The 10,605-nt window shown below is 41.9% G+C and overlaps 1 protein-coding gene across 1 annotated transcript in view; it reads right to left on the reverse strand.

Annotated features, from left to right (window-relative positions):
* LOC143797694 (uncharacterized) overlaps positions 1–9,822 on the reverse strand; it is an 81,984-nt gene extending 72,162 nt beyond the window's left edge. The window contains exons 1-3 of the mRNA XM_077281084.1: positions 9,758–9,822; positions 5,797–5,875; positions 5,391–5,463 (exon numbers count right to left, since the gene is read on the reverse strand). Of these exons, the coding sequence (XP_077137199.1) occupies positions 5,391–5,463; positions 5,797–5,875; positions 9,758–9,816 (211 nt within the window). The 5' untranslated portion in view covers positions 9,817–9,822. The remainder of the gene's footprint in view (positions 1–5,390; positions 5,464–5,796; positions 5,876–9,757) is intronic.
* Positions 9,823–10,605: the final 783 nt, after the last annotated feature.

Below are 10,605 nucleotides of genomic sequence, written 5' to 3' on the forward strand. Positions count from 1 at the left end.
TCCATTTTCCCCTATTTTCCCTTTTGGAAATTTAAAAGTAGGCCAAAGTAGAATTGTAGTGGAACAAAATGGTAATTTTCCTTTGACTCAGCTCAATGTTACAATTCTGTGAATCACTTGAGGGTTAAATATGCTCACTACACTGCTACAGGAAAGAAATATATCTTGGTACCGTGTTAGCCAGTAGATAGAAAAATATTTAGAATTGAGAGTCCTCAGTGGTTGATACCTTTTAATGGCTAACTGAAAAGATGGTAACAAATTGCAACACTGCTACATAAATTCTTCAAGAGGCGTAGCTTCCAACATGGGTTCAGTTGTGGGGATTTCTGCTATTTTAGCATGTCAGGGGCTCGATAAATGTGACATGGCATTCTTAATCTGTTCCAGTCAAAATTGTGCTCCAGAATTCAATTGACGCTCCTTCCCTTTCGAGTCATGTCGTGCGCCCTAACAGTAGTTTTTCACCCCATCTGGCGTATCAGTGTACTCAGGACAAATAGCACAACAATTGTACGGTCTATTTTTGGGGCTGAAGCTTATTTTTTGCAAGGAAAAATATATTTTTTCATTTTCAAGGCTCAACGTTATACGTAAAATGCTGTGTCGCACCTAGGGGTTCAAGCTGCTCACCACACCTCTAGATAAGTTCCTTGAGGGTTAATAGGGTCACTTGTGGGGAGTTGAGCTGTTTAGGCTCATCAGGAGCTCTGCATTCACAGCCAGTACCCTCAGAACAGATACATAGAGAGATAGCATAGATAAATAGAACAGATAGATATGTAGAATAGAAAGATATCCGGAAGATATATAAAGTCACAATCATCCTACATCTTATAAATGTGCACCATTTAGTGTATTTCATGTGGCACTAATGGGTGTTTAGCCTTGTTTAACCTAACAAATATTTCAAAATTATGGGGTCACCTCCTAATTTTGGTAACCAGCAAAGATAAAGCAGAAGGATGTCGACTTATATTATCAGGCTGGTTATTGTGCCATTGCCAGCCTAAAATTCCAACACACATTTGCCCCAGAAGTGACGCATCACATTAGACGTGTGAATTCTGGGGCAATGTCTTGCTATTCCCAATTGCCATGGCCCAGTGGCAAAGGGGGTAATTGTAGTTTGTGTTGTTGTTAGCTGTGATATGTCAAAGATTACAGCTGGCATCAAACCCTGGGGTTAGTTATGGAGAGGTGTCTAAAAGACAGCCTCATTACTAACCCACTAGTCAAAAATAAACACAAACACACACAAAAAAATTCCCTTCTGCTTTACTGTTGCCGTTTATATAAAATAAGGGTGATCTTACGTCATTCTTTATAATGTAATTATTAGGTTTAACAAGGCTAAACATACTTTAGTGCCACATGAAAGACACTAAAGGGCACAAGTTTATAATATGTAGGGGGCCTGTGACATTATACGAGCTACAGGCTATCCATTCTATTATCTATCTAGCTCTTTATATGTTTGCTTTATTAGTTTTGGAAACTAGCTTTAAGTTACATAGAGCATTATATTATGCAAAAGATTATGTTAAAAATGCATTGCATACTGATTGCATACACGTCATACGGATCTTAGGCAAGAACAAATTGCACACTGGCATGACATACGGAGAGATGGATGCCTGACACTTCTACTATTCTACACACTGGCAGGGTATAAGTGGATACAAAGGTTGTACACCTGACAGAGGCGGAACAAGAGGGCCCTACCCCAAGGTACCCGATGTATCATGTGACATAAATCATGTGAGTAACACACAGGTCCCCTAGTGCACATCTGCAGATGTAAAATAACAGAGATAACTATGCGTGTCATGCCATTTTTCCTTTATGTACAGCAATATACATAACACGGTGCTATACATAACAGAGCAGGGGTGGGAGATTAATTTTCCCAAGGGGGTGATGAGAGACCTTGACTTTTGTGGAGGGCACACAGATAGGCTCAAATTAATGTGGCTCAATATTAACCCTTTTACCCCAAAGGTGGTTTGCACGTTAATGACAGGCCAATTTTCACCATTCTGTCACTTTATGAGGAAATAACTCCAGGAAGCTTCAACGGATCCCACCTATACTTTTTCGTGACATATTATACTTCATGACAGTGATAACATTTCATCGGCATGACTTGCATTTATTTGTGAAATCTGGCGATTTTTCATTTTTCCAACAAAATTTACAGAACCGTTTATTTTTAGGGACATCACATTGGAAGTCACTTTGAGGGGTTTATATGACAGAAAATACCCAAGTGTGACACCATTCTAGAAACTGCACCCCTCAAGGTGCTCAAAACCACATTCAACAAGTTTATTAACCCCTCAGGCGCTTCACAGGAATTTTTGTAATATGGGGATAAAAAATGAACATTTAACTTTTTTCACAAAAAAATTACTGTTTGGGCGCACGGCAGAGCTTGGAAAGCTTGACTTTTTGAATGCAAAATTTGCTGGAACAATTGGTGGACGCCATGTTGATTTTGGAGAGCCTCTGATGTGCCTAACAGTGGAAACCCCCACATGTGACCTTATTTTGGAAAACAGACCCCTCAAGGAATGTATTTAGATGTGTGAGCACTTTGAACCCCCAGGTGCTCCACAGAAGTTTATAAAGTTGAGCTGCAAAAATAAAAAACACATTTTCCCGACAAAAATTTCATTTTGGCCCCAAATTTTGCATTTTCATAAGGGTAACAGGAGAAATTGTGCCATACAGTGTGTTGCGCAATGTCTCCTGACTACGCCAATACCCCAGATGTCAGTGAATACTACTTTTTTGGCACAGTGATAAGCTTAGAAAGAAGGAGGCACCATATTGGAGTTCAGATTTTGCTGGAATGGTTTGAGGGTGCCATGTCACATTGGCAGAGCCCCTGAGGTGCCAGAACATGATAAAACCCCCTATATGTGAACTCAACTTACAAACTACACTCCCCAATGAATTCATCTAGGGGTGCAGTGATCATATTGTCCCCACATGTGCCTCATAGAATTTTATACCACTGAGCCATGAAGAAAGAATAAATTACATTTTCACCACTAAAATGTTGTTTAAGCCCCAAGTTTTTACATTTTCTAAGGGCTAATAGGAATTTTTTTTACAACAAACTGCAACAACACCCTACATGTAATTGGGAAATCTTTTTCAGGCACAGTGCAAACCCCATGTAAGTGACCTCACTGGACACACGACACCTCTCAATGAAATAATCTACGGGTGCGCTGATCATATTTACACCATGGGTGTGTCACAGAATTTTGTACCATTGGGCAGTCAAGAAAAAATAATTTTTACCACCAAAATTTTGTTTTAGCCGCAGATTTTACATTTTCACACAAGAAGTAGGTAAAAATGGCAACAAAATGTGTCCCACAATTTCTCCTGAACGTGGCAATACCCCAAGTGGCTGTACAGTACTACTTAGCCATGCGGAGAGACTCGGGAGGGACGGGGCGTTATTTGCCTCTTGGCGCACAGATGTTCCTAGAACAGTTTGCAGACTCCATATACAGAGCCATTAATTGCTAGAAGAGCAATGTACCCCCTCAAGTGACCCAATTTTGGTACCTATACCCCTTGGGGAATTTATCTACAGATGTAGTGACGATTTTGACTTCATGGGTAACATGACAGACCTGAGTGGGGACTTGTTTTTTTGTAGATTGAGCTGAAGCTTTTGTTGAGAACATTTTACATAGCATTTAGGATCACATTTATCCGGCGCTCTACGCTGATCATTTACTTTGGGGTTTCCATCTAAATCTCCTAGTGACGTGATTCGGATGAAACGCACGAGAGACACATCTATATATATATAATTGTCTAAGGGTTTTTCTGTCTGTCTGTCTGTCCTGGAAATCCCGCGTCTCTGATTGGTCGAGGCCGCCAGGCCTCGACCAATCAGCGACGGGCACAGCATGGCGACGATGATGTCATAAAGGTTGCCTCGACCAATCAGCGACGGGCACAGTCTGCCGTGAATTCGCCTCGACCAATCAGCGACGGGCACAGTATCGACGTAGATGTCATAATGGTTGCCATGGCGACAATGATGTCATAAAGGTTGCCTTGACCAATCAGCGACGGGCACAGTCTACAGCGAATTCTGGAATCATCATTGTCCATATAGTACGAGGACATGCATATTCTAGAATACCCGATGCATTAGTATCAGGCCACAGTCTAGTTCACTATAATGAGGCAGCAGAGTTACTCCGGAATCCGTCTGGCCTCTGTTCAGCAGTGTCCTTCTTTTCAGAAGTGCACAAAACTTTGCAAAATAAATCTTGCCAAATCAGACAAGGTGATTTTCTGGATTTGTTTTCTCATTTTGACTCTCATAGTTGTGGTCTACCTATGATGTCAATTACAGGCCTCTCTCATCTTTTTAAGTAGGAGAACTTCCACAATTGGGGGCTGACTAAATACTTTCTTCCCCACTCTAGCAAATCAGAAGAACTATGCTACATTGCTAATATTATTACTATGCTTAATACATATTGGGATAGCATACTGAAGATGGGAGTACACCTTTAATTTCAAATCAAACGGTACTTTAAACAAACTATGCATAAATCAGTAGTGTAAGCGAATAGAACAATCTTTGTAAAATATGATCATCAAAATCAGATTCCTTCCTCACTCATCAGACACTTCTTCCCCTTGGCCCTGCTTCCTTAACTTGTCATCCACTCTGAAAAGAAAAGCTCAAATCTGTCTTGCTCAGACAAGATGGATTGTATATGCTATATGGAATGAGAAATCAGGAGTGTGGAGCAGGGCAAGAGAAGAGGCCGAGACAGAGAGAAACATTGTGCAGAGCTCACTGACAACTGCTTTATCTCACATCAGAGCTTGGCTGAGATCAAGACATGCCACGTCCTTTATTAAGCAGTTACTCATCGGTAACATCATTAGAGCGGTTAACGATCAGCAACTGCTTAGTTAATAAGCTTTCACAAATTGTTTGAAAAAAAAACAAAAAACTGAGCCTTACTCACCCTGCCCAGGTCCAGCAGGGAGTCTCTGCCGCTGCACAAGTCTCTGCTCTTGTCTGCAGTGTTAATATCACGCTGACAGCACTGAAGCCAATCAGTAAGCTCAGTGGCTCTGCCCGTTTAGACCGCATGAGCTGCTCAGAGCCTCTGAGCTCTGTGGTTGGCTGCAGTGCTATTAATGGAAATTCTGCAGACAATAACAGACATTAGCAGCAGCGGCGCAGTAGCGGAGGTGAGTACTGAACATCTATGTCTGGAGATAAGGCTTTTCTGAAAATGGAAAACCCCCTTAATAAGTGATAGTCAGTAAAATCATCTTTGATGAACATTAGGGTTCAGTCTTATTTCTTATTTTCTGTGTCCTTCCAATCTCACCTTCGCTATGGCTTGCTCTGCGACTCTCTCGTTCACCATAGTCCCTGGGTGACGTCGGGAAAAGAGGGGGCATCTGTGTCATATAGAGAGGAGAAAATCTGCTTACATGGAGCACTTAGGTGGACTTTTTTTTTAATGAAACGTGAAAAGACACAATCTATCACAAGAAATATTGGCAAAGTGTAACAATGAATTAATATTCTAGCATTAATAAAACCTTGTACATTTTTGCTGCATTTGCTATGTCTTTGAAATTTATATTTAGACATCAACAAGGAGGATGAAACAATGTAGTGCCTTCACTAGGTCATGTCTATATCCAATATATTTACATTATGTGGTGAAACAGATCAAAATGTGTCACACAGACGATCATACATATATGTGGGATCATATGTGGCGTTACCTCCATTTTCCCAAAAAAAGGGTCTTGGGCAAACTCCTGCTTCACCATTACCGTCAGCGGGTCTGGAAGCAACCAGTCTCTAAAACAGAACAAAATGTTTCCCTCTATAAGGCAGAATCTAGTAAACCTGCTATAAATACAGTTTATGCGTTAAGGAAACAAAACATACTACATTAGGAAATAAGCAATTAAGTTTTGAACAGCTGACATGTGCCGGGAACAGCCATGGGAGGAATCGCGCTCCACCCACGGCAATTATCCAGTTAAATGACAGCAACATATAACATGCACTATCGGCAATCGTGCTGGAAATCCGCCCAACGGTGACACCCATCACGAGATTGCGGGTCACCGATGTGTTGGCATGACAACCAGAGGTTGCGTGGTGGTCAGCGCTCATAGCAAGTCAGTAATTCTGCTACATACAGGTGATGTGAACATTGCCTGTATGTAGTAGAGCCAAACGGGATATGGCAGCTTCTATTCTCCCATGCAAACTGTTGAAGCATGACAAAATTGAAAAAAATGTTTTTAAAATACACTGCTCAAAAAAATAAAGGGAACACTTAAACAACAGAATATAACTCCAAGTAAATCAAACTTCTGTGAAATCAAACTGTCCACTTAGGAAGCAACATTGATTGACAATCATTTCACATGCTGTTGTGAAAATGGAATAGACAACAGATGGGCATTATTGGCAATTATCAAGACACATTCAATAAAGGAATGGTTCTGCAGGTGGGGACCACAGACCTCATCTCAGTACCAATGCTTTCTGGCTGATGTTTTGGTCACTTTTGAATGTTGGTTGAGCTTTCACACTCGTGGTAGCATGAGACGGACTCTACAACCCACACAAGTGGCTCAGGTAGTGCAGCTCATCCAGGATGGCACATCAATGCGAGGTGTGGCAAGAAGGTTTGCTGTGTCTGTCAACGTAGTGTACAGAGGCTGGTGGAACTACCAGGAGACAGTTCAGTAAACCAGGAGACGTGAAGGGGCCGTAAGAGGGCAACAACCCAGCAGCAGGACCACTACCTTTGTGCAAGGAGGAACAGGAGGAGCTTTGCAAAATGACCTCCAGCAGTCCACAAATGTGCATGTGTCTGCACAAACGGTTAGAAACCGACTCCATGAGGATGGTCTGAGTGCCCGACGTCCACAGATGGGGGTTGTGCTCACAGCCCAAAACTGTGCAGGATGCTTGGCATTTGCCACAGAACACCAGAATTGGCAAATTCGCCACTGGCGCCCTGTGCTTTTCACAGCTGAAAGCAGGTTCACACTGAGCACATGTGAGACGTGACAGTGTCTGGAGACGCCGTGGAGGGCAATCTGCTGCCTGCAACATCCTTCAGCATAAATGGTTTGGCAGTGGGTCAATAATGGTGTAGGGTGGGATTTCTTTGAGACCCCTTGTGAGACCATATGCTGGTGCGTTTGGCCCTGGGTTCCTCCTAATGCAGGACAATGCCAGACCTCATGTGGCTGGAGTGTGTCAGCAGTTCCTGCAAGATGAAGGCATTGAAGCTATGCACTGGCCCGCCCATTCCCCAGACCAGGATCCGATTGAACACATCTGGGACATCATGTCTCGCTCCATCCACCAATGCCACGTTGCTCCACAGACTGTCCAGGAGTTGACTGATACCTTAATCCAGGTCTGGGAGGAGATTCCTTAGGATAACATCCACCGCCTCATCAGGACAATGCCCAGACATTGTAGGGAGGTCATACAGGCACGTGAAGGCCACACGCACAACTGAGAATCATTTCCTTGTCTTCAGGCATTTCCACTGAAGTTGGATAAGCCTGTAATTTGATTTTCCACTTTGATTTTGAGCATCATTCCAACTCTAGACCTCCATGGGATATTAGTTGTGATTTAAATTCATCATTTTTAGGTGTTATTGTTCTCAACGCATTCCACTATGTAATGAATAAAGCTTTGCAACCAGAATATTTCATTCAGTAATATGTAGGATGTGGGATTTTAGTGTTCCCTTTATTTTTTTGAGCAGTGTATAACAAAATGTAAAAGTTCACCCCATTCAAAATAAAACAATAAAAATAAAATCAAACATACACATATTTGGTATTGCCGGGTTCAGAATCGCCCAATCTATCAATAAAATAAAGAAATAACCTGATCGCTCAATGGCGTAGGGAGAAAAAAGTCAAAATGCCAAAATTACATTTTCTTGGTCGCCACAACATTGTATTAAAATGCAATAATGGGCAATCAAAACAACTTATCTGCACCAAAATGGTATCATTAACCCCTTTCTGCCATTGGGATAGTACGTCCGATGGCAGTATCTCCCCCCCCCTTTAATGTGGGCTCCGGCAGTGAGCCTGCATCAAAGCCGGGACATGTCAGCTCTTTTGACAGTTGACATGTGCACGCAATAGGCGTGGGTGGAATTGCGATCCACCCGCATCCAATAACTAGCTAAAATGCCGCTGTCAAACTCTGACAGTAGCCTTTAACAAGCTCTTCCGGCCATCCAGTTGGAAATGCACGCACCGGTGACTGTTGTGAATTTACCTTTTGGCTCCCTCTAGTGGCTACTAGTGATTTGACTCTGGGTATGTCATTCATCCCTTGTATGCTCACCTGGGTCGTTAGGTCAGGGGTGTTGCTATATAAGCTCCCTGGACCTTCAGTTCAATGCCTGGCAACGTTGATATCAGAGCTAATCTGTAGTGCTCTTGTCCACTGATCCTGGTTCCTGTTCGATTAAGCTAAGTCTGCTTTCTTGCTTTTTGCTATTTGTTTTTGTTTGCATTTTTGTCAAGGGAGGTCTTTGATTTCCTCTTCTAGGGGTAGTTAGCTCTCCGGCTGGCGCGAGACATCTAGCGACCAACGTAGGCATGTTCCCTGGCTACTTCTAGTGTTGGCGTTAGGAGTAGATATATGGTCAACCCAGTTACCACTGCCCTATGAGCTGGATTTTTGTACTTCGCAGACTTGCTGATATCTCTGAGACCCTCGCCATTGGGGTCATAACAGGTGACCCCGTCACATGATCGGAGGTCATCGGTGTGTCGGCATGACAACCAGACCTCTATGATTGTTGATGACGGACAGCTATGAGCGCCACCCTGTGGCCCACGCTCATAGCAAGGCTGTTATTCTGCTACTACAATCTGAGCCTCAAGTTGTGGCAGCCTCTAGCCTCACATGGAGACTACTAAAGCATGCCAAAAATAAAAAGTCGCCCCATTCAAAATAAAAAAAAATCAAACCTACACATATTTGGCATCCCTGCGTTCAGAATCGTCCGATCTATCAATAAAAAAAGGATTAACCTGATCGCTAAACGGTGTAGCGATAAAAAAAGGTAAAAACTCCACAATTACATTTTTCTGGTCGCTGCGACATTGCAATGAAATGCAGTATCTGCACCAAAATGGCATCATTAAAAACATCAGATCGGCACGTAAAAAATAATCCCTCACTTGACCCCAGATCACGAAAAATGGAGATGCTACGGGTATTGCAAAATTGCACAATTTTATTTTTTATTTTTTAAAGTAAACTTTGGAATTTTTTTTACACCAATAAGATAAAAAAGAACCTAGACATGTTTGGTGTCTATGAACTTGTAATGACCTGGAGAATCATAATGGCAGGTCAGTTTCAGCATTTAGTGAACATGGTAAAAAAAACTGTGGGATGTCACTTTTTTGCAATTTCACCGCACTTGGAATTTATTTTTTTCCCCATTTTCCAGTACACGATATGTTAAAACCAATGATGTCGTTGAAAAGTACAACTCGTCCCACAAAAATCAAGCCCTAACATGGCCATATAGACAGAAAAATAAAAAATGTATGGCTCTGGGAATTCAGGGAGCAAAAAATGAAAATGCAAAACGAAAAATATCTCTGGTTGTTAAGGGGTTAAGTAAAAAAAAATGGAACGGCATACATTTACAAATTGTAATATACTTACTCTAGAGGCTGCTTCAAGTCAATAAGTTCCCTCCTCTCGGCCCAGTATTTTTCGCACATTAACACTTCCTCTAAGAGATGAATAGATTTTTAGGAGATGAAAATGACAATGAGGAAAGAAACATAGCAAATCAGAAGAACTATACTACAGTTCTAATTGGAGGTATTTGGTAAGTAGAAGTAGAAGCATACCCCACACCTTTAGAAGAACAGAGGGACAAATTATGCGGCATGGTAAATTTGGCCACACCCCTGGCCACACCCCAATCCATGCCCATTTACTACTTCTTTCTCCCCTGGCAGGAGGAGATGTCAGAGAGGTGCTGGCAGTGAGGCAAATTCAGCAGACGCCTGAGCATTGAGGGTGTAGACCTAAATCCAAGCCTGGCGGCTGTTTCTGGGTAGTTGGGACTAGAGATGAGCGGATTTACGGCTACTTACGGATACACAAAGAAAATGGGAGACGTTTATTAGCATCCTGGATAGGACCTGTGCACAGTATATACCATATGGGAATAAACATACTAGAAATAGGAGGAAACCAATATGGCTAAATAGAGCTGTAAGGGGCGCAATAAGGGACAAAAAGAAAGCATTTAGAGAATTAAAGGAAGTAGGTAGTGAGGAGGCATTAAATAAATACAGAAAATTAAATAAATTCTGTAAAAAGCAAATCAAGGCAGCTAAGATTGAGGCATAGAGACTCATTGCCAGAGAGTGTAAAAATAATCCCAAAATATTCTTTAACTATATAAATAGTAAGAAACTAAAAAATTATAGTGATGGCCCCCTAAAAAATAGTCTGGGGGAAATCGTGGATGAGGATGAGGAAAAAGCCAATATGCTAAA

Source organism: Ranitomeya variabilis, chromosome 1 (genome assembly GCF_051348905.1).
Source record: "Ranitomeya variabilis isolate aRanVar5 chromosome 1, aRanVar5.hap1, whole genome shotgun sequence".
In the NCBI taxonomy this organism is placed as follows: domain Eukaryota; kingdom Metazoa; phylum Chordata; class Amphibia; order Anura; family Dendrobatidae; genus Ranitomeya; species Ranitomeya variabilis.